This window comes from Terrapene carolina, unplaced genomic scaffold (assembly GCF_002925995.2).
Source record: "Terrapene carolina triunguis isolate 2854851 unplaced genomic scaffold, T_m_triunguis-2.0 Scaffold58, whole genome shotgun sequence".
Taxonomy (NCBI): Eukaryota; Metazoa; Chordata; order Testudines; family Emydidae; genus Terrapene; species Terrapene triunguis.
The window spans coordinates 68,190,089-68,215,596 of NW_020664409.1; the positions used below are offsets into that span (position 1 = coordinate 68,190,089).

The 25,508-nt window shown below is 41.0% G+C and overlaps 1 protein-coding gene across 1 annotated transcript in view; it reads right to left on the reverse strand.

Moving 5' to 3' along the window:
- The window catches only part of RMDN1 (regulator of microtubule dynamics 1), a 32,676-nt gene that overhangs the window by 5,827 nt on the left and 1,341 nt on the right, over nucleotides 1-25,508 (reverse strand). Inside the window, exons 2-8 of the mRNA XM_024206069.3 lie at nucleotides 23,970-24,087; nucleotides 18,077-18,164; nucleotides 8,259-8,418; nucleotides 7,375-7,464; nucleotides 6,045-6,100; nucleotides 3,023-3,110; nucleotides 405-435 (exon numbers count right to left, since the gene is read on the reverse strand). Of these exons, the coding sequence (XP_024061837.1) occupies nucleotides 405-435; nucleotides 3,023-3,110; nucleotides 6,045-6,100; nucleotides 7,375-7,464; nucleotides 8,259-8,418; nucleotides 18,077-18,164; nucleotides 23,970-24,087 (631 nt within the window). The remainder of the gene's footprint in view (nucleotides 1-404; nucleotides 436-3,022; nucleotides 3,111-6,044; nucleotides 6,101-7,374; nucleotides 7,465-8,258; nucleotides 8,419-18,076; nucleotides 18,165-23,969; nucleotides 24,088-25,508) is intronic.

Below are 25,508 nucleotides of genomic sequence, written 5' to 3' on the forward strand. Positions count from 1 at the left end.
AAACTGTCTGAACTGGTTCTTTGCTTTTTCAAATGTTGCCCACTGGAACTACCATAAATAACTGGAAATATTGCATTGCTACAAGTGGTATGCATACTTTTCACTATATAGTGCATTTTTAGAAATATTTCAATCAAACTGAAGGTTCCCCAATAACTATGCAATTGGTTAAAATCATCACATCATAATTCAACACAGCTCTGCTGCATAAAGGGGGGAAGAGGGAAAAGCTTGCCATATAATTTAGGTCTAATGAGCTGAGTGGTGCGGCCAGGGACCTTGAACCTATGTTTCAACAGTACATATACTACTGCGTGTTTAACCCCTGGGTATTTGCTTGCTTGTTTTGAATCACCATGGGCAAGAGACTCATTCTACTTACAAACAAACTACACAAACATTACCTTCTTCAGCCTTGTGAAAGTAACTTAGGGCCTGGAAAAGATAAGAGTCTAAGTTAAAAGTCATTCAGCATTGCATTACTAAGTCCACAGAGTCAATTTGTTCCTGAGAACACCCAACTGTACAAGAAGGCTGTTTGTTTGTTTTTTAAATCAAGAGATACTGTTGGTTATCTACTGTCAACAGAAAACAGAGACAAACAGCCTTATAATATATATTTAACTACCACAAAGTTGGACTGATCTCAGAACAAGTGAAGAAATATATTCTAGATGTATATTTGTTTTTAAATTCACCACTCAGAAGAATGCTTTTAAAAGTACCAAGTTGACAGCCTTGAAGACCGAAATCCTTCTTACCCACACAACAGGATCAGCACTGACAGTGGCCATACAAGCTTCTCCACCCTATCACGCTCCTGTGCTCCAACCCTAATGGTCTGAGAGTATTTCTTTCTATACATCCATTTATTCCTTGGCTTAGCACCTCACTACAACTTTTGTTGGCATTAGTCATTACTGTGCTAGACTGAACCACTATCTCATTTAATAAACAGCCATCACATACTAAGTATTTTTGCTCAATGTTAATGACCTACAGGGAAAGTATTGTCTAAAAACTATTTTTTGAAAAAGCCGCTAAGCATCCACAAAATGCTCTTTGTGCTGATGTTGCAGAAATTTATTTTCAGCAACTTAATACTCTATTCATTTTTAAAGTACTACAAAACCCAGTGCCTGGTTTTGCAGAATTCAGCAGTACTATGAAATCCTGGTTATCATTTTGGATTTATTCTTCTGAGGAGTGAGATTTAGTGGCTACTTTATAAGCTTCATTTTCAGTTGCAAAAGCTTATTTGCTTTTTCAATCAAAACTCAAGCAACAAAAATTAGCTTTCTGCAAGGCAGCAAATCTCTTGCAGCTGCTTTCCTAGTGCCTTTGGGGGGGGGGGGGGAGAGAAAGAAACATTATTTAGTAGAGGTTATGGCCAAAAATTTGCCTGTCCAACAGAAAACTTGAACACAGCTGCAGGAACTTAGATTTGTTCACTAAGAGCAAGGCCTGATGGGATTTTCAAAACCAGGTTATTCAACTAAAAATGTAACACATTTAGTGTAATTTAATAGTTTTTTGGGGGTCCCTAAGCTAACTCTGACCAAAGTTATATAGTTGAATAGAAAAAAAAAAGCCAGTCACAGATTCTTTATGTCTGGATTAGGCTGAAAACAATTCTGCCACCACTATCCTAAGTATATGAGGGCTTGTCTATATGAATACTTAGTGCACAGCAAACTGGGGAGCAAATCTACCTTGTACTAGCCTGCCACACACTGTCTGTGTGGACACTGTTGCCATGCACAAAAAAATTCCCTTTGATCTACCCCACTTTGAAATCAAAGTAGGCACCTTCTAGTACAGGGCCGCATGCGCCACACCGACACTTAGTGAATCTCAGGCAAGTGTGAGGTAGATTTGTATCCCAGCTTGTCGCACACTCTTTGTGTGGGCAAGCCCTTACACAGCAGGCAATGTGCTCTAGTACTTAAAAGCTCCTGGAGTCAGAAGAACTGTGATGTAGTCATGGTTATGACACAGACTTTCTATGTGACCTCGGGCAAGTCACTTAAACTCTCTGGACCTCAGTTTCTTCATACATTACCAAAAAAAACCAACCAAAAACAAACAAAAAAAACCAACCCAAACCTAGGAGGGAAATAATACTGGCTCCTAGATCTTATTAAGATGGGCACCTTTACATGTATATAATAAAATATGATATAAAAAACAAAAATCACATGACTGTGGAGGACAAAGATACCTCAAGTTCAATCTGGAGGAAAACTCAAGTAGTTAAACAGTCATGAGGATGAAGATGAAATATTTGCTAATGAAAAATGACAAAATCAGAGGGAAGCATTTTATTTTCATAGAAGGAAATGAAAATAAAAATACTGAATATCACGTCAAATAATATGTAGGTGCTCAGATATCATGGTGAAGAGAGCTGCATTGGAACCTAGACAGACAATTATCTGTGGTCTGTCCTAATGGTAATCTGTCTCTGAGTATGCACCACTTTATGTGCTATGTGGTGGTTTGGAGATTAATTCTCAGCTGCCCCTTGTGAGTGTATCTCATTAAATCATCCAAATTTGAGAGAAGGTGGTTCAATAGGTTCATGAACTAAGATAACTCCTTTTTATTGTATGTCATCAATGGAAAATAAATTGGAGGCTTTCATCCTAGTTTCTGCATGTATTTCTTATGGATCTAATATCAAGCTTTCAGAGCCCCACAGTCCAAAAGGATATTTACCAAATAATAATGTCATTAGTCACTTTGTGACTGTTCTAGGCGAGGCCTGACTTGAAAAGAAACGAATTAATGTTTGTTGTTTTTACATGGAATCTTGCATATTTCTAACAAGGCAACTTCATCAGCTTCAAATCTATATTTAATCCATAAGTACAATTTTGTATATGACTACACCTGTATTGTTCATCATTCTGAGCACTTCTGGGAGGTGAGCTTTATTAGTACAATTATTACTAGAACATGTTAGTGGCTTCTTATTTTTGCTAAGAAAAGTCTATGGGGAACAAGTATTTGCATATAGTACCTCTTCATACGTGGAGGTTGGTGGTGTTGCAAATAGCATTGCAGCTATTTTGCTTTGGTACCATGGCATTTCAGCAAATGAGTAACACCTGGAGCAAAAGCAAAAAGGTTTTATATATTTCACATTTCTCCTTTATTTGGAGGTTCTTACTTTTTGGGAGTTGAAGGACCCCCAAGTGTCAAAGTTTGTCATCCTGCCAAGAACCCACAATTGTGAATAATTGCAATGATATTACTTGGTCTTTGAATCAGTAGTTACAATAACAATAAGATACTTAAATTAAAAATAAATTGAAACAATTGTTGCAGAAGACATAACCACTCTGCTAAAGAAGTTTAGCGCCTCCATTGCTGCTAATCGCTATTGCATAATAAAGATAAAAATCCAACTTTTAGCACAAAGTTTACAATATAGCCTATAGCTTGATTTTACTGAGAAAAATCAAGGAGTTAAAGCTATCACTCCAACCAGATCCAGCCTTATGACTTGTACTGTAGTGATTCAACCATATACTGTATGCATTTGTGCGTTTGAAAATTTTTGTAATAACCATATAAAACTGAATAATGACACCCTGACCTAAACATTAGCTTGCTCCTCTTGATTACTTAATTAAAAAAACCCCAAAACAATAATACTCTTGAGAGCCTACATGTTCTACAGTCATGAGCACAGGAGTGTGAGTCAAACTTCTGAGTTCTAATCCTGGCTCTGCCAGTTGGCTAAGTCCCTGTTCCCTACCTCAGTTTCCCCATTTGCAAAATGGAAATAGTCATTACTTGCTTATGGGGAAACTGTAAGGATTAATATTTGTAGAGTTTTAAACAAGTAAAGTGAAGCATATGTGATACTGATAACGTTTGTAACACCATATTCCAGAAACACATTTGAATTCACAATTAGCCTTGATTTGCTAAGAAAACAATGTTTGAAATTCCTCATATGTATATGCAGCCTGATTTCTGGGGGATGGGGAGGGAACAGATGTGGTAAAGGTCTAGAAACTTATTAAAGCCTGAGTGTTGAAAAGCAGACACCCAAATGGTGTACAGTAGCAAAGCCTTGGTAGAATGCTATTGGCAAACACTCGCAATGCCAGTGCAGGACGAAACAGAAGGGGAGCGAGAGGAAGGAACTGATCCAATAATTGATTGAGATTTTTAATCCCAAATCTGTGATAGGAATGTAGGGACTCCCAATTCTCAGAACATTTCAAAAACTATACAACTTGGTAGCACTTCACTACCCAAGTAGTGACACACAATTCCCTCTTCTCAGCTTTTCCCTACAGTTTTCCTGGGTCAACTGAGTCGGGTTCATGGGGTTCTAGCTGGGCATTCCCTACCCCTTCTAGACATCGGAACGACAAGAGGCTGCCTCAGAGCTGGTCCGTAGGCTCCCCCAGAGTGCTGGGTGGCAACAGTTGCTGCCTCTGCTCCTAGAAAAATAAGTTCTCAGACTATTCCAGGAAGTCAGGCTACTTTGGAGCTAGTGGTGCAGACAGGCTGTTACTTAGGAAAGACAAGCAGGGAAAGCTGGAGCTTTAGGTTGCCAAGGGAGACCAGAAATAAAGCCATAGCAAGGAGCAGTTGGTGGAACTTGGAACTGATTCTACAAATCCATTCTTATCCTCTTCATTTTCACCATCTTCTGTGGGTACTTCTACACAGAAAAATAAAAAAACAAACCCAGACTTGGCAGCGAGTCTCCGAGCCTGGGTCAACTGACTCTGGTTTGTGGTGCTCATGCTGTGGGACTAAAAATAACAGTATAGATGTTCCTGATCAGGCTGGAGCCTGGACTCTGAGACACTGTAACAAGGGTGGATCTCGGATCCCAGGCTCCCACTCCAGCAGAAATGTCTATACTGGTACTTTTAACTCAGTAGCGTGAGCCTAAGTCAGCTGACCCAGGCTGTGACTCACTGCCACTGGTGGGTTTTTTCAGTGTAGACATACTATGGCATTCTAAAGATTTCTTGTACAGGGCTGAAGTGGCTTTGGGCTCTCTGACAGATCTGCAAAAAGGAGGAGGAAGTGCTGCATCTGGACTCAAAACATGCCACAAGCTTTCGATACCATGTGAGAACATTTCAGAAAAAGCAATGAGACAATGGGAATGGGAAAAGGGAGCCCCCATGTGGTTATACAGGTCACGGCTGGCCCCGATTTTACTGGTAGAATGGATTTTTTCTGTCTCCTGTATTTCCCAGGCTAGCTCTCTCTCTCTCTCTCCTTCACAGCTTCTCTCTCATATGCTTTCCTCTGACTGATGCATCTAGTGCTCACACACTCACTGACAGAGAAAAGGTGCCAGATGTCCAGCCAAGGTGCTTCTGCATAACATGTGGTGTTTGTACTAAAGTTAAATTCCCAGCTCTTCACCTCCCATTCATCAGTAATGGGCAGTGACAATCAGATTGATTCTCATTCCATCTACATTTTCAGACTCATATTAATGCTAAAGTAAATAAAAATTCAGAGAGTTCTTAAAAATGTAATAGCATATTTAGATAGCATGACAGTGTAAGCTTTTTGTTTAAGAATATCAATCTGTACTATCTGCCCTCACACCAGTCTTCGAAAGCACCAGTACACATATCATAGTATACATTTAAATTTTAAATTCTGGCTCTTTTGAAGTCAGTGGTAAAAGGCACTACGGGTTTGACTCTCCCAACACCTCTGAGGCAGACACTCAGAAACACTATTAATAGTGTCCTCAATTTCTGGTGCCTGCTGTGAAAATAAACTGAAGTCTACAACTTATTCTTCTGTATTCCAATGAACTAGAACTAAAACAAGGTCACTGAGCAGATAGTTTCATCTTCTGAGTTATATTAAAACTTGGATAGCCAGATTCTTTCAAATAACTCAGGACAATTTTCAAAAGATTTTCATGAGTGGATTTCAAGCCATTTAGCTGCTCTACAAATTTCTGCAAGTCATTTAACATTGCTCAAACATTTTCTTTTCTTTTTTGTCACAAGCTAACTCTGGTTTGAAGAAATAATCAGTCTTACCAAATGCCCATAAGGTGAATTGAGGTAGCATCTTTAGGATTGAGTTCAATGGCCTTCTAGCAAGAAAAAGAAAAGATGTAAAAGGTTGTTTCACCAGATCTGGCTTAAGAACACCAAAAAAATGCACCCATAGTTGTCCCCTGCTATTTCATCTGTGTGAAATGCAAACAACCGCAGGGAGGTACAGTATTTGGTATTCACAATCTAGTCTGAGCTCCTTATCTTTATGTCTAATAAGCCAGCTGGCTTTTTTCAAGTGGTTGATCATGTCAGTATGTTAAGATTTTGATACAGCTTCTGAGAGAAAGTAAAATCACGTGAAGACTCAGCAGGTCTTTACTGAGCTGTATTTTCTCCAATATTTGGCCTTCAGTAGCTGCAATTTGCACTGAAAGAGCCCATGACAATACTCAGCAGCCAAAGACCATTCTAAGATGATATACTCACTTCGCAATAGCAAAGCTCAAGCCTATATATACTCTGCTAGTTTCAGAAGCTCATATAGGGTTCAACAGTCCTCACCTTCTATTCAGACATTTTTTATCTTAATGGAAAGCAACTGAAGAACACAATGCTCACAGCTACACAAAGATATTCTTTTCATTTGACCTGCATGCTTGTGTGCTAACATTCAGGTCATGAACCACAGCAGCAGGGCATCTCAGGCACCCAGAGTTACAGGAAAGGTGGTGACACAACCGCTCACTGGTCTGGATTGCATCCCATAACGTGACAGACACCACTATGTGTTCCTGGAAGATGCACAGTAGGGCCTTGCTGCAACTTTTAGAAAGAAGTGGTGTAGGGATAGCTCAGTGGTTTGAGCATTGTCCAGTGGAGAGCAACAAAAATTATAAGGGGGCTGAGGCACATGACTTACGAGGAGCGGCTGAGGGAACTGGGTTATTTAGTTTGCAGAAGAGAAGAGTGAGGGGGGATCAGCCTTCAACTACCTGAAGGGGGGTTCCAAAGAGGATGGAGCTCGGCTGTTCTCAGTGGTGGCAGTTGACAGAACAGGAGTAATGGTCTCAAGTTGCAGTGGGGGAGGTCTAGGTTGGATATTAGGAAATACTATTTCACTAGAAGGGTGGTAAAGCACTGGAATGGGTTACCAAGGGAGGTGGTGTAATCTCCATCCTTAGAGGTTTTTAAAGCCCGGCTTGACAAAGCCCTGGCTGGGATGATTTAGTTGGTGTTGGTCCTGCTTTGAGCAGGAGGTTGGACTAGATGACCTCCTGAGGTCTCTTCCAACCCTAATATTCTATGATTCATTGTTCGAAAATGAAATATAGTGATGCTATCATACTAAAAAAATGCTTATTTACAATACCTGGAAGTGTTCCTTGATAACATATGCATTTGCAATTTTAGTCTTGATTCCTTCATAATCTCCAACATCACTGATGCAGATTGCATACCACTAAATTCAAAACAAAACAGGTCATTAAAAGAATATGTAATAGCTCTAATTAAAATAAAATTATCATCACCAAATGATCAGAACAATATTACTCAAATTTTAAAGCATGTATTTATTAAAGTGTTGATTAATTAACACTATTGTTTGCTTACGAGAACTGTAATTATAATGGATAATTTAAATGGTGCGAGGAACCTTCCCTCATCACAGCTGACCGCAGCCATGGGAGGAGCCAGTGCCTCACTATCACTAACTTGCATTGGCAGCAACACTGATTGTACTTAGTTACTCCTCTGCTAAGGTCTGGGTCTGCTGCTACTGAGGAGAGAAGAGGAACAGGAGAAGAAAAGGAGGACAGACCCAGGAACCGTAGGAACTTGCAGCAGAGTCACTACCATGGCACAGAGGAAACAGAATGGATCTGTGATGCACTTTCCAGGCTGATAAAGGGGAAATAGTTCAGGCACCAAGAACTCTGACCAATCAGCTGCCTCTGTGGTCCTGTAGACAGAGCTGCCTCTGTGGTCCTGTAAACAGTCATTTTCTGCATATGAGAGTTTGATTTAATCTGCAAGAATCCAAGTGCTGGTCCTCTTAGAAAGCTGCCATCAAATTCTCCTGGGTCTCAACTAAAAAATTAACAAATTGTGCGTTGAAGAAAGCAGCATACAAATTTGCCAGATAACCTTACAGCTGTAAAGGTCACAGCAGAATCACAGTCACTCCTGTTTCTACTGCCAGATGTCAGGATAATGTATAGCAAAATTTCAATTAAATTACTTTGAATGGCTCACCTTGTGTACTGCAAAACTTGATTCATTTTTCTCCAGTGCCTTCTTTGCATATTCAAGAGCTTCATAAACCAGTTGCTTTTTCTCCTCTGCAGAGGTGCTACTAAGTTGGGCTAGATCACGTGAGGCCCGCGCTAGACGCCATAGTATCTCCACATCCTCACTAGTTATAAACATAACAGAAATATTAATGATTAAGACTTGTATTGTCTACAAAGCAAGTGCAGGTCTTAAATCAATCACTTACTACACAGCTCAGCTTAGCATTAACGTAATATTGTACTATGTGTAATTCTATACCACATGCAACGAAAGGCTGAATCCAACAAATACGAGATCTCAGTCACAGCGGATTTGCTGAAGAAATTTTGGCAACACTCTTTTGATCTGTGAAGCAATACTCCTATTGGCTCCATAAGAAGCAGCTTTTCTTTTTTTTAAATTGATGCAAATTCACATATAGCACCATTTAGCTAAAGCTAAAGAGACAGGAAGGAAAATAAAGAAAGCAACATTTATTTCTGACCCAAACTATATATTTTCCAATATTCAGTTGGTTTCAGCAGCATATCTTATAGGTATTGTAATATAAGCACTTGCAAAAGTTCAAAATAAAAATGTTTCAGTCCTTTGTTAAAAACTTTCAGTGGAAAGATTGTGTCATGTAAACAGTTTCCTACAGGGTTAGAACTCAAAACATTGCAGCACTGTGCAAGTGAAACTGACTAAAACCAAGAGTGAAAACAACAAATACAAAGAGTGAAAATTAAATTTGGATTTTTTAAAAATTTTTATTCTAAGGGCCTGGTACTTATATGGCCCCATGATCTGCACATACAACCTTTAAAACCTGCTCCCCTCAGAATAGCAGTATTTACCCTTCGTATAACTACTCAGATTCAACATATGCACTTTATTTACAGTAGTATGCACTTAATGGTTTAAATAAACAAATATACAATCTGTGCAATTATCTTTAAAACCTAACATAACCTGTTTCTTGCTGGCCTTCCCTTTTCCTAACTCAGGCCATCCAAAACGTAGCTGTCAAGATTATCCTCCATTCTGACCACGTTACCCCACCTACTTGAGTATCTACTCTAGCTTCCCCTGTTCTTTGTATCAGATTTGCAATTAGATGCTATACTTTCAAAAGCTTCCATAATTCCACTCTGCCTATATATCTTCTTATGCACACCCATCCCCTTCTACTCTCACCATGCACTTCATTTCAAACTGTTCTCCATCTCCTTTACCCACTGTAGCCTTTGTGCTATCTTTCATGCTGTCTCAAATTCTTATAACAGTCCCCTCACCTCCTTCATACCATTCATCCCTTTCTTTAAAAAAATTCTTAAAAACCTGTTCCACAAAGCATTCCAAACTTAGTATCACTCATTACTTTGCATTGCTGTGTTGCATTGTACAGGCTGTGACTTTAGACTATAAATTGCTTGAAGAAGAGAACTCTATTATGTTAGACACCGTGCACTTATTGTGAAGTGTCTTGTTCACTGGTGATACTATACAAATAATAGTGCATACTGATTATGTGATTCTTGTTCGCTTTCTAGTTGTGATTATTATTATGCATATTCCTGACTTCTCTGAAGCCCCAGTTTTCCAAAGGTCTAAAGTGCCTCTCCCCGCCCCAATACATAATATGACCATTTTTAAGAAATGAGAAAATTATAGGGGAAAAAAACCTGTTTCAACCCCAGTGACAATTCACACTTATTTCCTGATGTTAATACCTGCACACGTCAAAGAGGCCAAAAGCAAAGTGAGAGCAAATGTCACATAAATCAGTTTTTATACATATGAGTTATCTTAGTAACTGCTACCACAAGTCAACCTCCTGACAACTCCCTAGTAGATAACTACCCAGAAGAAATATTTTAAACACACAAAAAGCACCTACCAGAAACCTTTGAAGTCATATTACATTGTAATAAACATGGTAACCTTTCATACCTATTATTGTTCTTATTCAGCTACTCTCCATATCGATCATTATTTCCCTACAATTGAACAGCACTGCAGGCAGTGACAGACTCTTCCTAAGCATGTGACCTCACAATGAGCTTGCTCATTTAATAGTGGGTTCCTAGTTAACTTCAGTGAGCACTGGATACAATGGGAGCATGTGATAATATAAAAGGTGGGAAACAGCACAGATTGAAAATATAAGAAACCATTTATAAGAGAAGGAATAACACAATAATTTAAGAACAAGACAGATGTCCTGTTCAGCTCATTCAACCAACTCTGATGCAACCTTCATAGTTTACTGGAATGCCAGCCATATTTATGAAACACAAAATTGGGACTATGTAAAAGTATAGTTGATGTCTTTAATGAGAAAAAGATGTGTACTTTTATTTTTGTATATTTCTTAATCACTATCTAAGAACAGAATTCTGGCACCTATGTTGCTCCTCTGAGTATGGAGAGTTATGATTCCCCTTATAGGTGTTATCAATAACTAAATGGGAAAAATACTCTCTAACACAGCAAAATGACAAACATTAGAAAGGCTTTATAAGGCCTGGTCTACACTACGAGTTTAGGTCAAATTTAGCAGAGTTAAATCGAATTAAGCCTGGACACGTCCACACGACGAAGCCCTTTTTTTCGACGTAAAGGGCCCTTTAAACCGGTTTCTTTACTCCACCTCCGACGAGGGGATTAGCGCTAAAATCGGCCTTTGCGGGTCGGATTTGGGGTAGTGTGGACGGAATTCGACGTTATTGGCCTCCGGGAGCTATCCCACAGTGCTTCATTGTGACCGCTCTGGCCAGCACTCTCAACTCAGATGCACTGACCAGGTAGACAGGAAAAGCCCCGCGAACTTTTGAATTTCATTTCCTGTTTGCCCAGCGTGGCGAGCACAGGTCACCACGCAAAGCTCATCAGCACAGGTAACCATGATGCAGTCCCAGGATCACAAAAGAGCTCAGCATGGACAGAATGGGAGGTACGGGATCTGCTCGCCATATGGGGAGATTATCAGTGCTAGCTGAACTCCGTAGCAGTAAACGAAATGGCAAAATATTAGAAAAAGTCTCAAAGGCCATGAAGGACAGAGGCCATAACAGGGACGCACAGCAGTGCCGCGTGAAAATTAAGGAGCTAAGGCAAGCCTACCACAAAGTCAGAGAGGCAAACAGAAGTTCCGGGGCAGAGCCGCAAACATGCCGCTTCTACGCGGAGCTGCATGCCATGCTAGGGGGGTGCAGCCACCACTACCCCAACCGTGTGCTTTGACTCCATCAATGGAGAATCACGCAACAGGGAAGCGGGTTCGGGGTACGAGGAAGATGATGATGAAGACAATGAAGAAAGCTTACAGCAAGGAAGCGGAGAAACCGGTTTCCCCAACAGCCAGGATATGTTTATCACCCTGGACCTGGAACCCGTAACCCCTGAACTCACCCAAGGCATGCTCCCAGACCCTGAGGGCATACAAGGGACCTCTGGTGAGTGTACCTTTGTAAATATTACACATGGTTTAAAAGCAAGCGTGTTTAATGATTAATGGTTAATTTGTCCTGGCAATCGCGGCCAGTACAGCTACTGGAAAAGTCTGTTAACATGTATGGGGACGGAGCGGAAATCCTCCAGAGACATCTCCAGAAAGCTCTCCTTAATGTACTCCCAAAGCCTTTGCAAAAGGTTTCTGGGGAGGCCTGCCTTATCCCGTCCGCCATGGTAGGACACTTTACCACGCCAGGCCAGTAGCACGTAGTCTGGAATCATTGCATAACAAAGCATGGCAGCGTATGGTCCCGGTGTTTGCTGGCATACAGACAACATCCATTCCTTATCTCTCTTTGTTATCCTCAGGAGAGTGATATCATTCACGGTCACCTGGCTGAAACGGGGTGATTTTATTAAGGGGACATTCAGAGGTGCCCGTTCCTGCTCGGCTGAACAGAAATGTTCCCCGCTGTTAGCTACGGGGTGGGGGGGAGGGGTGAAGTGATCATCCCAGAGAATTTGGGGAGGAGGGGGTAGTTGGGTTTGTGCTGCATGTTAACCCGGAAACCGCAGCCCCTCCTTTTACATTGCAAACCCATTTTAAATAGCCAACCCAACGGGTGCTTGGTATGGGAAATGAGGGCGCTACTGTTTGAAACCATTCCCACATGTTAAGAAGGTTAAAAAAGCCAAAAGACTGTGGCTTACCATGGCTGCCTGCAAGCCGAAATCTGTTGCCTGGCACTGCGTGAGTGATCTCTTACACCAAACCGGCAGGCCCTCAATATAAGAGGAAAAATGCGACCTTGTAACGAAAGCACATGTGCTCTGTAATGTGAACAGCAAAATTTAACGTGAAAGAGTGTACCCATTGTTCTCTAAAATGTGTCTTTTTTAACCATCTCTCCCTTCTCCTCCACCAGCTGCAAATGTTTCTCCTTCACAGAGGCTAGTGAAGATTAGAAGGAGAAAACGGCGGACTCGGGATATGTTCTCGGAGCTCCAGATGTCCTCCCACGCTGACAGAGCACAGCAGAATGCGTGGAGGCAGTCAATGTCAGAGTGCAAAAAAGCACACTATGAACGAGAGGAGAGGTGGCGGGCTGAAGAGAGCAAGTGGCAGGCTGAAGAGGATAGGTGGCGTCAGCTTGCTGACAGAAGGCAAAAGTCGATGCTCCGGCTGCTGGAGCATCAAACTGATATGCTCCAGCGTATGGTTGAGCTGCAGGAAAGGCAGCAGGAGCAGAGACCGCCGCTACAGCCCCTGTGTAACCAACAGCCCTCCTCCCCAAGTTCCATAGCCTCCTCACCCAGACGCCCAAGAACGCGGTGGGGGGGCCGCCGGCCACCCAGTCACTCCACCCCAGATGATTGCCCGAGCATCAGAAGGCTGGCCTTCAATAAGTGTTAAAGTTTTAAAGTTTTAAACTGCAGTGTGTCCTTTTCCTTCCCTCCTCCCCCACCCCTCCCGGGCTACCTTGGCAGTTATCCCCCTAGTTGTGTGATGAATTAATAAAGAATGCATGAATGTGAAATAACAATGACTTTATTGCCTCTGCAAGCGGTGCTCGAAGGGGGGAGGGGAGGGTGGTTAGTTTACAGGGAAGTAGAGTGAACCGGACGGGGGGCGGGGGGCGGAGGGTTCATCAAGAAGAAACAAACAGAAGTTTCACACCGTAGCCTGGCCAGTCACAAAACTGGTTTTCAAAGCTTCTTTGATGCGCACTGTGCCCTGCTGTACTCTTCTAACCGCCCTGGTGTCTGGCTGCGCGTAATCAGCGGCCAGGCGATTTGCCTCAACCTCCCACCCTGCCATAAATGTCTCCCCCTTACTCTCACAGATATTGTGGAGCACACAGCAAGCAGCAACAACAGTTGGAATATTGGCTTCGCTGAGGTCTATCCGAGTCAGTAAACTGCACCAATGCGCTTTTAAACGTCCAAATGCACATTCCACCACCATTCGGCACTTGCTCAGCCTATAGTTGAACAGGTCCTGACTACTGTCCAGGCTGCCTGTGTACGGCTTCATAAGCCATGGCATTAAGGGGTAGGCTGGGTCCCCAAAGATAACAATAGGCATTTCAACATCCCCAACGGTTATTTTCTGGTCCGGGAAGAAAGTCCCTTCCTCCAGCTTTTGAAACAGACCAGAGTTCCTGAAGACGCGAGCATGATGTACCTTTCCCAGCCATCCCACGTTGATGTTAGTGAAACGTCCCTTGTGATCCACCAGGGCTTGCAGCAGCATTGAAAAGTACCCCTTGCGGTTTATGTACTCGGTGGCTTGGTGCTTCGGTGACAAGATAGGGATATGGATTCCGTCTATCGCCCCACCACAGTTTGGGAATCCCATTGCAGCAAAGCCATCCACTATGACCTGCACGTTTCCCAGAGTCACTACCCTTGATAGCAGCAGGTCTTTGATTGCGTTGGCTACTTGGATCACAGCAGCTCCCACAGTAGATTTGCCCACTCCAAATTGATTCCCGACTGACCGGTAGCTGTCTGGCGTTGCAAGCTTCCACAGGGCTATCGCCACTCGCTTCTCAACTGTGAGGGCTGCTCTCATCCTGGTATTGTGGCGCTTCAGGGCAGGGGAAAGCAAGTCACAAAGTTCCATGAAAGTGCCCTTACGCATGCGAAAATTTCGCAGCCACTGGGAATCGTCCCACACCTGCAACATGATGCGGTCCCACCAGTCTGTGCTTGTTTCCTGAGCCCAGAATCGGCGTTCCATGCCATGAACCTGCCCCAGTAACACCATGATTTGCACATTGCTGGGGCCTGTACTTTGTGACAGGTCTATGTCCATGTCAATTTCCTCATCACTCTCGTCGCCGCACTGCAATCGCCTCCTCGCCCGGTTTTGCTTTGGCATGTTCTGGCTCTGCATATACTCCAGGACAATGAGCGTGGTGTTCATAGTGCTCATAATTGCCGCGGTGATCTGAGCGGGCTCCATGATCCCAGTGCTATGGCATCTGGGCTGAAAAAAGGCGCGAAACTATTGTCTGACGGAGGGAGGGAGGGAGGGGCGAGTGACGACATGGCTTACAGGGAATTAAAATCAACAAAGGTGGCTGTGCATCAGGGAGAAACACAAATAACTGTCACACAGAATGGCCCCCCCAAAGATTGAACTCAAAACCCTGGGTTTAGCAGGCCGTTGATTTCATGGAGGGAGGGGGAAGCAAATGAATACAGAACAAATCTGGTCCATCTATTTTTTACATCTTAAGCTGGCAGCAGACGGTGCAGCATGACTGATAGCCATCGGCATCTTCTGGGTGCTTGGCAGAAAATGCTGTATTATGACTGCTAGCCATCATCGTCAAGACAGTTCAATAGGACTGCCAGCAGGACTTAGTCTCCAGGAGACAAAATATGTCTGCCCAGGTGCCTCTGACCGAACTCACTGAGGAATATGATGATGATGGATATCAATCGTAATACACCATCCACTGCCAAAAGGCAAGGAGCTGCTGCTGTATAGCAATGCAGCCCCACGTCTGCCAGGACCCAGATAGCCGATGACAGCTACCAGTCAGACTGCACCGTCTACTGCCAAAAGGCAATTTAGCTGCTACTGTGTAGCAATGCAATACGACGTCTGCCGGCACCCAGATGACATATGGTGACAGTGAGCTGAGCGGGCTCCATGCTTACCGTGGTATGTTGTCTGCACAGGTAACCCAGGTAAAAAGGCGCGAATCGATTGTCTGCCATTGCTCTGACGGAGGGGGAGGGGCCTGACGACATGTACCCAGAACCCCCCGCGACAGTGTTTTTGCATCATCAGGCATTGGATCTCAACCCAGAATTCCAATGGGCGGCGGAGACTGCGGGAACTGTGGGATAGCTACCCACAGTGCAACGCTCCGGAAGTCGACGCTAGCCTCGGTACTGTGGACGCAGTCCGCCGACTTAATGCACTTAGAGCATTTTATGTGGGGACACACACAATCGACTGTATAAAACTGATTTCTATAAAACCGGCTTCTATAAATTCGACCTAATTTCGTAGTGTAGACATACCCTGAGTTACTATGTCAGCTGACTGCATATACACAGATTTTTATTGTGCCATTGGTATTCACTGCATTTTACAAAGATGGCAGATCTCTAATCAATGAGTTAGTTAAATACAATTCCTCTGTTCTGATATGCTGCCTAAAGTTTTGTATTTTGAACTCTAAGATTAAATAACAATTTATGAACGTTTCAAAAGTCAGCGATTATTGTGAGACTGTGGGTAGAGAAGCTGAATCTAGAAATAGGAATGCTGGGTGTCAAAAAACAGGCAGTTTCTAACACATTGTCAAACAAATGATAGTTAAGTTTAGAACCTCAATACAAAATGTTTTTCGGGCAAGGTATTAAATATGGCATTACTAATCTGTTTACTGGATAGTTCTGCTCTAGGTACTGACCTAGCATAGAACTAAGTGACTCAGTCTCCAAGCTGTTCCTATAATTTTTGTGCCTACGTGCCTCCTCCTAAGGGAATTTTCAGCTTCCTTATGACTTGGTGTTTCTCTGGGACCACTCCTTTCCCCTTCTGATGGGGTGGAAACAACCCAGCCCAGCTCTCAAGTTTCCTCCATAAAGCCCCGGGGTACATCTAATCCACAAGAAAAAGATGGCCGGCCAGCCAGCCACCCCTTCCCCTGAAGGAGGGCATTCTAAAGAAAAACCTCAGAGGGTAATCTGCTTTTTCCTTTACATGGTCCTGTCCCAGTCTGCACAATGTTTTTTTTTTCTTTTTGTCCAACTAAGTCATATGGGCAGGAGTAATACTCTCTGTGGTCAAGAACCCCTTCCTTGGCAGAAGCGAAATAAAAGTAAGAAGAAAAGAGCTGCTGAGCAGTACTGTGAAAAAGAGCAGGAATGCTCCTAGAGTTGGGAGAATTTTTGCCTCAATACATGAGGTGTGGGCTCTTTCCCTGATTTAATAATACATAAATACACCTCTACCTTGATATAACGCTGCCCGCGGGAGCCAAAAAATCTTACTGCGTTATAGGTGAAACCATGTTATATTGAACTTGGTTTGATCTGCCGGAGTGCGCAGCCCCACCCCCCAGAGCGCTGCTTTACTGCGTTATATCCGAATTCGTGTTATATCGGGTCGCGTTATATCGCGGTAGAGGTGTACTGGTTGTCTTTTCCCACTCCTCTAGCTTCCATTAGTGAATTCTAAGGCTAGGTCTACACTACGGGGGGGGGTCGACCTAAGATACGCAACTTCAGCTACGTGAATAGCGTAGCTGAAGTTGCGTATTTTAGGTCGACTTACCTGGCTGTGAGGACGGCGGCGAGTCGACCGCTGCCGCTCCGCCGTCGACTCCGCTTCCGCCTCTTGCTGCGGTGGATTTCCGGAGTCGACGGCAGAGCGATCAGGGATCGATTTTATCGCGTCTTCACTAGACGCGATAAGTTGATCCCCAATAGATCGATTGCTACCCGCCGATTCGGCGGGTAGTGAAGACGTGCCCTAAGTGTCCCCCTCTCCCCCATTAGCGAAATCTTCTCCCTCCCACCCACCCCTTTTCTTTACGTGACTCCTTTCTCCCTATGGGCCACTCTGCTCCCTCTCCTCTCAGGTCCAAGCCTCTCTGCTCCTCCTTCACCCCTAGCACAAAAGAACGGATGGTCCTACCACTCTGCTTTCTAGCACCTCCTTCTCTTACTGAAAAAGAGCAAGAGGTTCAAAGTCTGCTCTGTTCCCTGTACTTCTGTTACAGGAACTGGGACACTTGAACCGCTCTGTTCTCTTCTTTCTCCCTCCCCTCTAGCAAAGGAGTCAGAACCGACTCAGTCCACTCATGCTGGCAAAATTTCTATTTGCCTATGGCCAGCAGGTGTGTTTTGTACAGTAGCAAACACATTGTCAGCTCTGTAACACAGTGACACCCCCCGCCTCTTCCAAGCCCACAGAGCTGCCATTCACTTGCTAGGGGATTAGGATGAAGCAATACTACTGCTCTGTCCCACATCTCTACTAGAATACTTGCACACTAGAGTCTGTATTTAACCTTCTAACATATACTAGGGAAAGCAGGAGGAGTGCCCATCAACTTTCTTATAAGAACATTATTCTCAGGGGCCCTGTGCCAATGAAAAAGCTATCAGAGTGCCAACCCTCTGCTGCCCAAACTGAGCCCGACTATGAACCAGGTCCTTCCTTCTACATTGAAAGGGAAGAAAATTCAGGAGATTTTCTCTCTTACTGCAAAAAGGTGCAAGCTGGGTGCTCAGTGCTATCATATTTACTGTATTAGTTAACATGAACTGATAAAGGAGCGCTTCATGTGGGGATATTCAATACAGTGAAATACCTGTTTTTGTGCTGGGTCAGCAACTGATAGAGCTGTTTGGTTTCTCCACTCCCATATAGGTAGTCTGCTTGCTCTATGATTTCCTCAACTTCAAAAGGGGTACGGATGGTGGAAAGAGAAGACAAAAAGATTAATAAATACGATAGCCTACCAGATCAGCAACAATATTTCAAAGTACAACAATCTAACAGGCTGCTAGCCAAAGTACCCTGAAACACAAAAAATCAGCAAACAAAAAATCAGCACTAAGACGGGGTCAAACAACTATTTCCTAACAAATATCAAGTGTTTCCAATTTCAAATTGGCTATCTATACTATACTAACTTTTAGCAGCCATGGGATACAGAATTGTACCAACTTTGTTTATTTTCCATGAACAACTTCTGGGAACAGAAACAACATAAAAAAATATTATTCTATGAAACTATAAAACAGCCCTTAGCAACAGACAGTGTTAGAAGTGTAACAGATTTTAGAATGTTAGTCTGATGACCTCACAATGGCAGAACAGAAAATGTTTGGTTTAGTTTTTGGTGATGAATAAGGATTTGTCTACAGTGCAATTAAAAACCAACGGCTTGCCTGGGACAGCGGACTTGGGCTCAGGCCAAGGATCTGCTTAATTGAAGTGTAGACGTTCGGCTCGGGCTGGAGCTTGAGCTCTGGAACCCGAACATCTACACCGCAATTAAACAGCTCTTTAGCCCAAGCCTCACAAGCCCAAATCAGTTGACCCAGGCTAGCCAAGGATGTCCAGTCACAGTGTAGACACATCCTAAGTGATCAGAACACGGAGCGTGTGGTAGGCCAGGGACTGAAATATAGCAAGGTAAAGTGGATGAATGCAGTAAGGGTCACTTAGTATCGGACTGATCCTTCCATGTATTTTCTTCATAATTTGTTGCAGGGTGACTTATGTTTTCAGTCTTAAATCATTATTTTGTATATAACCAGCAGCACATATACAAATAATTCAAAAGTATTAAGATACATTAGTGATATAATGCTTTATAAAATATTGTGGGTTCTGGCAATCAGAGATAAGGGCTCCACAGTTACAGTAGTAATCAAAGTAGTACTGTAACATGCATGAGGCCACAGACAATGAAACTGGAGAAAATTTTATTAAATGAACCAAAATCGGGCTTTTCAGTCCAGCTTGCCACTTTATCAAAGTTTTGCTGAATTAAGCCCTTAGCAGTTACACAACCACCTCGCTTTTAAAACTAGAGTGTCATAAATTTTTGTTTTTAATACCACATTTTTCCCCCCACAGAGCTCTTCCGGGTTTACTTTGTAGGTTCCTAAATAGGCTTAGCACAGCCTGCATTCCCAGTAACTGCAAGTCCCCCATTCTATATAATAATAATAAATACCTAGGTCTTATTTATGAAGATATAGGTCTTTGTCTGTCAATCTTATTGTTTATCATCCTGCACCAAGCAAATACATGAAGTTAGTGTTTTTGAAACTGGAACAAAACGAGTCATGGGTTGGATTTAAGTAAAAAAGATAAATATGTTAAAAATGAACATACCTCCACATTTACAACCTGGAAAGTTAGAAGCTGTACTATTCTCTAGGATTTTTTCCATATTTTGGCTACCAGAGTTGTTTAATTCAATTTCACTCATAATATTAAGGAGTTTAATATTTACTAAATATCTTAAAAGGTGACAATTTTAATTTGTGTTTTCTCTTCAAGGTTGTTGCTATCCCAAATAATAAGTTTAACATTTTGCTTTTCCCCCATATTAATTCTGTATCATAACCTTCCAAAGTTTAAATTTCTGATAATGGAAATGGTGGGATAAGACTCATTCACACCACACAGTAACTATGTGAATAAAACATAGTTGTGTTCCACAAATTGATATACCAAATATGGTTGAAGGGTTCTACCATGATCATAAATAAAAGACATAAAAGAATGTGAGCATCTTGCCTAGGTTCCTCTTCCCAATTAAAAACAAGGCATTCCATCTGATAATCCTATTTTTGTCATAGGTTTGTTATATTTTGATTTAATCATTTTTTTAAAGAATGACCACATCCAACCATTGTTGGGTTTTTAAATTGTTGCTAGAAGGAAACTTCACCCTGGACAAAGGCCTTCCCAGTATCTAGACTACCTAGCTTTCTTCTTCTTAACTCTTCAATTATGCTTATTATTCTACTAAAGTCTTCCATGTGACAAAGCCTCTTCCGATCCAAATATACAAATTTAGGCCCTTTGATTCTAACAAAAATATTTGCATAGATGTATAACTTTAAGATATGAATAATCTATTGAAGTTGATGAAAATACTCAAAGTTAAGCATTTGTGTTTTACAGGAGTAGCCACAATTACTTTCTCAATCCTTAAAACTGCAGTGTTTATGAAAGTTTTATAATCCTGTTTTAACATGAGGCGCGTGATCTACAAGAGTCAAGCCTTTACTGAATCTTGATTTGGTTTGAAAGACAGTCAGCCTGTACTTAAATTAAACTGGAGATTTTTCTTTTTCAATTTTGTAGTTGAATACTTTCATAAGTAAATGCGTCATTTGGGTCTAGAACGCACAATATTTTGGTGCAAAACCACTCACTCCAGGTGCTTTCCTCGAGTGAAGATGTTATATAGCTTTGGAGACTTCGTTTCCCCCAATCCCACCCCAGCTCCAATTTGTCTATGTAAAGTGTAGGTAGGTTTCTTAGTTACATGCTTTTATTTCTGTTATAGGTACCTGGGATTCAGATGGCCATAGCAATTGATAAAATAATTAAGTATCTTAATCTGGATCCATTATTAATTTCCCAGATTTATCTATCCCATAGCTTCTATTTATAGCTTGAGTAATGCTCTTAATGTACATACTGAGGCACTTTTCTGTTTTTACCTCCATTCATACATGTGCTTTATGAAATTAATTTTTTGGCTTTTCAAAGGCTAATTGCCTATGTTCTTGTCTAGTACTTAAATGTCCATTTCCTTATTTTCAATTTTTATGTGAATATCCTATTATTTGATCCATTGGTGTTCATCTCTTTGAAGAGTTTTGAATTTTCACTTATACAATTTTTCTAATTTTTTTTCTGTGAGAGAAAGGCTGTCAAGAATCTACTCTGTCAAACCTCAGACCTAGCTATGAACTAAATTGTGTGGTGAGCATCCTCTCCAACATCTTTCATTGACGACATGTGATGGGTAAATCTAAAAATATTCATTTAAGGAGACACTGTCAAAAACTTCAGGGCTTATTTTCATTCTTCCAATGTTTGCACTGCCCTTATTAGATGCTTAAAAATAACATTTCTTCTGTTTCTTTCTTGACCATTGGTAAATATTGTTTGTACTTTTTATTAATAAAGGAAGGCATAAGCTAACATAGCGTAAGATTACTGACTTTTGTTCAAGAGTTTTTATAGGGATATAAGCACATTTCTGTGAATAATTTGAGTTAAATTAGTTTCCCCTCTGATGGGAGAAGTTGGATTCTACAGCAGTAATAAAATACTTTACAGAGAATATTTAATAAAATAAAAATGCATTTAAGTAACACAGAAATACTTACTTGGTATTAATAATGTATGCTTGTTTGTTTTTCAATCATGTATTAGTTTCTAAAACAGAAAGTCAAAGGAGGTAGGCCTTACAATGCTATTTGCTGTTGTGTGGATTTTACAACACACTGATAGCTTGTCATTGCTTTTTTTTGCTATCAAATAATATTTTCAAATTTATTTCTCTTATTGCATATTAATATTCACATGATAATTTACTGTGCCTAATTTGTAGAGAGATGGAGAATAAAATGGCTAGTCATGTGATATAAATACAACATTTTGGCTCCTTAATTTTGACTGTTAGAAGTTCACAGAACAAGATTATTTCTATAAAATATGAATCAGATGCAGCACAGACTTGACAAACTAAAACGCAGTCAGGAATTATGACTGAGTTAACTAGACTCTTTACTTATTTCAAAGTACTGAGATGCTCTCAGTATCTCAGAACTTGCCTTACCCTTACAAAAGAGCTAGACCATGACCTATTAAAGTACTGCAGATTTTGCCTTTCTTGGGCAAAAGTTTATTTTTGACAATATTAATTTAATTGTCCTTGGGTAGCCCTGGGGTAACACCTAAGGGAAATGTTTTGATTTCTCTTATAAGAAATGGCTTGGTTCAGCCAGCCTTCTGATTCCTCTTCTAGTAACATGGGCCCCTTAATACAGCTATTGTTCCTTTAGCTGTTGCTCTCTTGCCACTGTCTCTTCAGAATTCAATGACATTTTCACCACATATAAAGAATATCTAAGTTCAGTATTTTAGGTATAAATATAATAATGAAGAGGGCCTCAAGGCCAAAAGCAATCTTAAGCATGCAAGTTTGAAAATCGACACGTTTTCCATGGTTTCAAGTTGTTTCTCCACAAGCTTCAGGTTTCCATTAGGCTCTCTGACAGTGATGACATTTTTCTCTCAAATTCCACTATTTTCAATATTCACCATTCAGTTCAGTACTACTGAAGTAATTGACTAATTATTTTAGGTTTGCTGGAAACTTTCTATTCATCTCCACAGCTGTCGGTAGATGCTTATCCGATTTAATATGTTGATTGAAATTTCAAAAGCGATGCTGTCAAGTCAAATCTTTTCTAAAACGTTTTTCTTCCCTCTGTTAAACACCATCTTGTATTCCCTCATGAATTTTGAGCAGTTCTAATCTGGCTTGGTGTCTGCTAACTTGCCCTAAGGGCTCTGGTCACTTGATTTTTCCTGCTTTGCTTTAATTGTGTACAGAAAGTTGTCAGTAGGTTCTTTTATAATGTGCTCAGAGCTATAATAGTCTTTAAAAATGACATCAAGTGGCAAGATTTGTACAGCTACTTTTTTCAGTCCAGTGCTCTGTAATTATTAAAAGAGTGAAGCCTAACTTAAATATAGCTTAAATGGAGGCAAAAATCAAGATATGCCCAATATTTCTAGTTATTTCTAAAACCTTGTGGAAAATGAAGCTCTGAAGAGTGGAATCTACCTAATCAACAACCAGTCCGTGGACCAGTGCCGGTCCCTGAGATCTCCCTGACAGTTTAGGAAGGCAGCAAGCCGGCCCCTGATATCAAAAAGGTTGAAAACACTGCACTAAAGGTCACAGCACTTAGGCAAAACGCTCACCTCAATACCTGGGAGAAGACAAAGGAGTATGAAGACAGAGGATCATTGTTTCTACTGCAGTGAGTACAATGTTTTTTTCTTCTGCAAGAATCCTCATTTGGAGCTTATTTAGAAAAAAAATGTATAACATTTCCAAGAAATTCAGCAGCCTGGGAAGCATTTAGAGAGCTAGCATTGTACTGATTTAATTTTGATCAGAATAATACATGTAAAGACTACTTAAAACAAGGCTTTAGACTGAATCTTTGATATTTTACTATATTTCCAAAGATTCCAGCACTTACATTTCAGACCAAGACATTTTGCTCCATTTCTAGCTAAAATCATGAGCCCAATGCTGCTATGATGTGGATTTCCACTAGTACCAAAATTCTAATTCTACAGTTGAATCAAAGATTAATAGCTCTATTCTGAATCCCAAATTCAACCTTACCTCCCAACAAAGACTTCAAAGGAACAGCATCTGTGTCACAAGCTTATTTTACCCACACAGCAAAGTTTTGGCTACATTCCTAGTGATATTTCTGAGAAGTGAGCCATGCTAAACAAGAACTTCACTGTTTATTTAGTTCAAAGGTAGCCTACAGTTGAACAGATTATATAAAAATAGCCTATAGTGGAGATATTGGAAAGCCTTACATAAAACGCTTCTCACAAAGTTTTGGTACTGTAAAGAAGCGCCAAGTCTTCATCTGAATGACCTCAGGACATTTGAATTCATAGAGCTTTACCTTTGACACTAGCATGAACCACAGCAGAGTGAGAAATAGAGTTGTAAGCTTCATAACCCAAGTAAGACACTGCTGAGAGTGCAAGCCCTCTTCCGAAAAGAGTTAATTTTCCAAACACCTGAAAAGAAAAATAAAGTAAGTTTATAATCTGCTATAAGATTTGACAAAGCTGCTCTGCAGCTCTCTGGATTACATTCCAATCTTATGTGTCCAAGAGGCTCTCAGAAGTTACAGAATAACAATAATAGGAACACTTCAAGGTTTCATTTTTTACTGTGCAAACAGGAAACTGGGCTTTGGGAATTGATTCATTATTATACTTTGGAACATGAACCTAGTACTATTAACATGAAGAAAGAACTACAAAACAAAAGTAACTATGTTTAATTGTGCAAAGAATACAAGACAAAACAATAAGCAAGAATACAGAAGTTGTTTGGTAAAAACTGAATTAAAATATGCTCTGATGAGTAAGCAACTTAGAAAAAAAGTCAAAGAGTGTCATGTTTTAATTTCCTAATGATAAAGGCTGAGTCAAACTATGAGTTATTTTCCTCCTGCTTCAAGTGTAATTGAAAACTTTGCAGGTAACCTAAACTTTTGCCTGAAACCCACAAATATAATTGACTTGGAAAGATCTCTTCATCTCTTAACTGATTTGATGCTCAAATTGTATTCAGACTGTCTTTGCTAATTTTGTCACTTTGCTAAATCAAATACCTGCTCATTAACAGACTTGTAATTGAGAATGTCATGGTTTGTGTGTTTTAAGACACCAAAACCAGAAATACTGATTTAAGTGTTGAGAACTTGACATGCCATTTATGCTACAACAAGCATACACATCCAAGGCCTGGTCTACACTAGAGTTAGGTCAATGCAAGGCATCTTACGTTAACCTAACCGTGAAAGTGTCTACACCTAAATTTCGCTCCTGCCAACCTAACTGCCCCGCTATATTGTCTTAATAACTCCACCTCCACAAGTATCATAGAGTCAAGGTCGATGTAGTTAGGCCAATTCAGTGTCAGTGTAGACACTGTGTTGCTTATGTCAACTGTTACTGGCTTTCAGGAGCTATCCCACACTGCCCCACATTGACAGTACAATCGATACAAGTGTTCCTGGTTAGGATGCGCACTGTTGATGCAAGGAATGAAGCGCAGACATGCACAAGCGATGTAATTACAACGGCTGCTGTAGGCCAATGTAAGTTAGGTTGACTTAATTTTATAGTGTAGACATGGCCTAAGTCATGCAACCCTTAAAACATTATTACTTTTGTAGATCATAAACCCAGCTATTTTAGAAGCGAGAATATCATCCGTCACCAATAATTCCTATTTATTTCTTCATATTCCTTTCTACGTGGCTCAATTTAGCATTCAATTGCCACACGTGAAAAAATGACAGAGTCCTGTGGCACCTTATAGACTAACAGACAATAAGCTTTCGTGGGTGAATACCCACTGCATCTGACGAAGTGGGTATTCACCCAACAAAAGCTTATGCTCCAATACGTTTGTTAGGGCTGGTCTA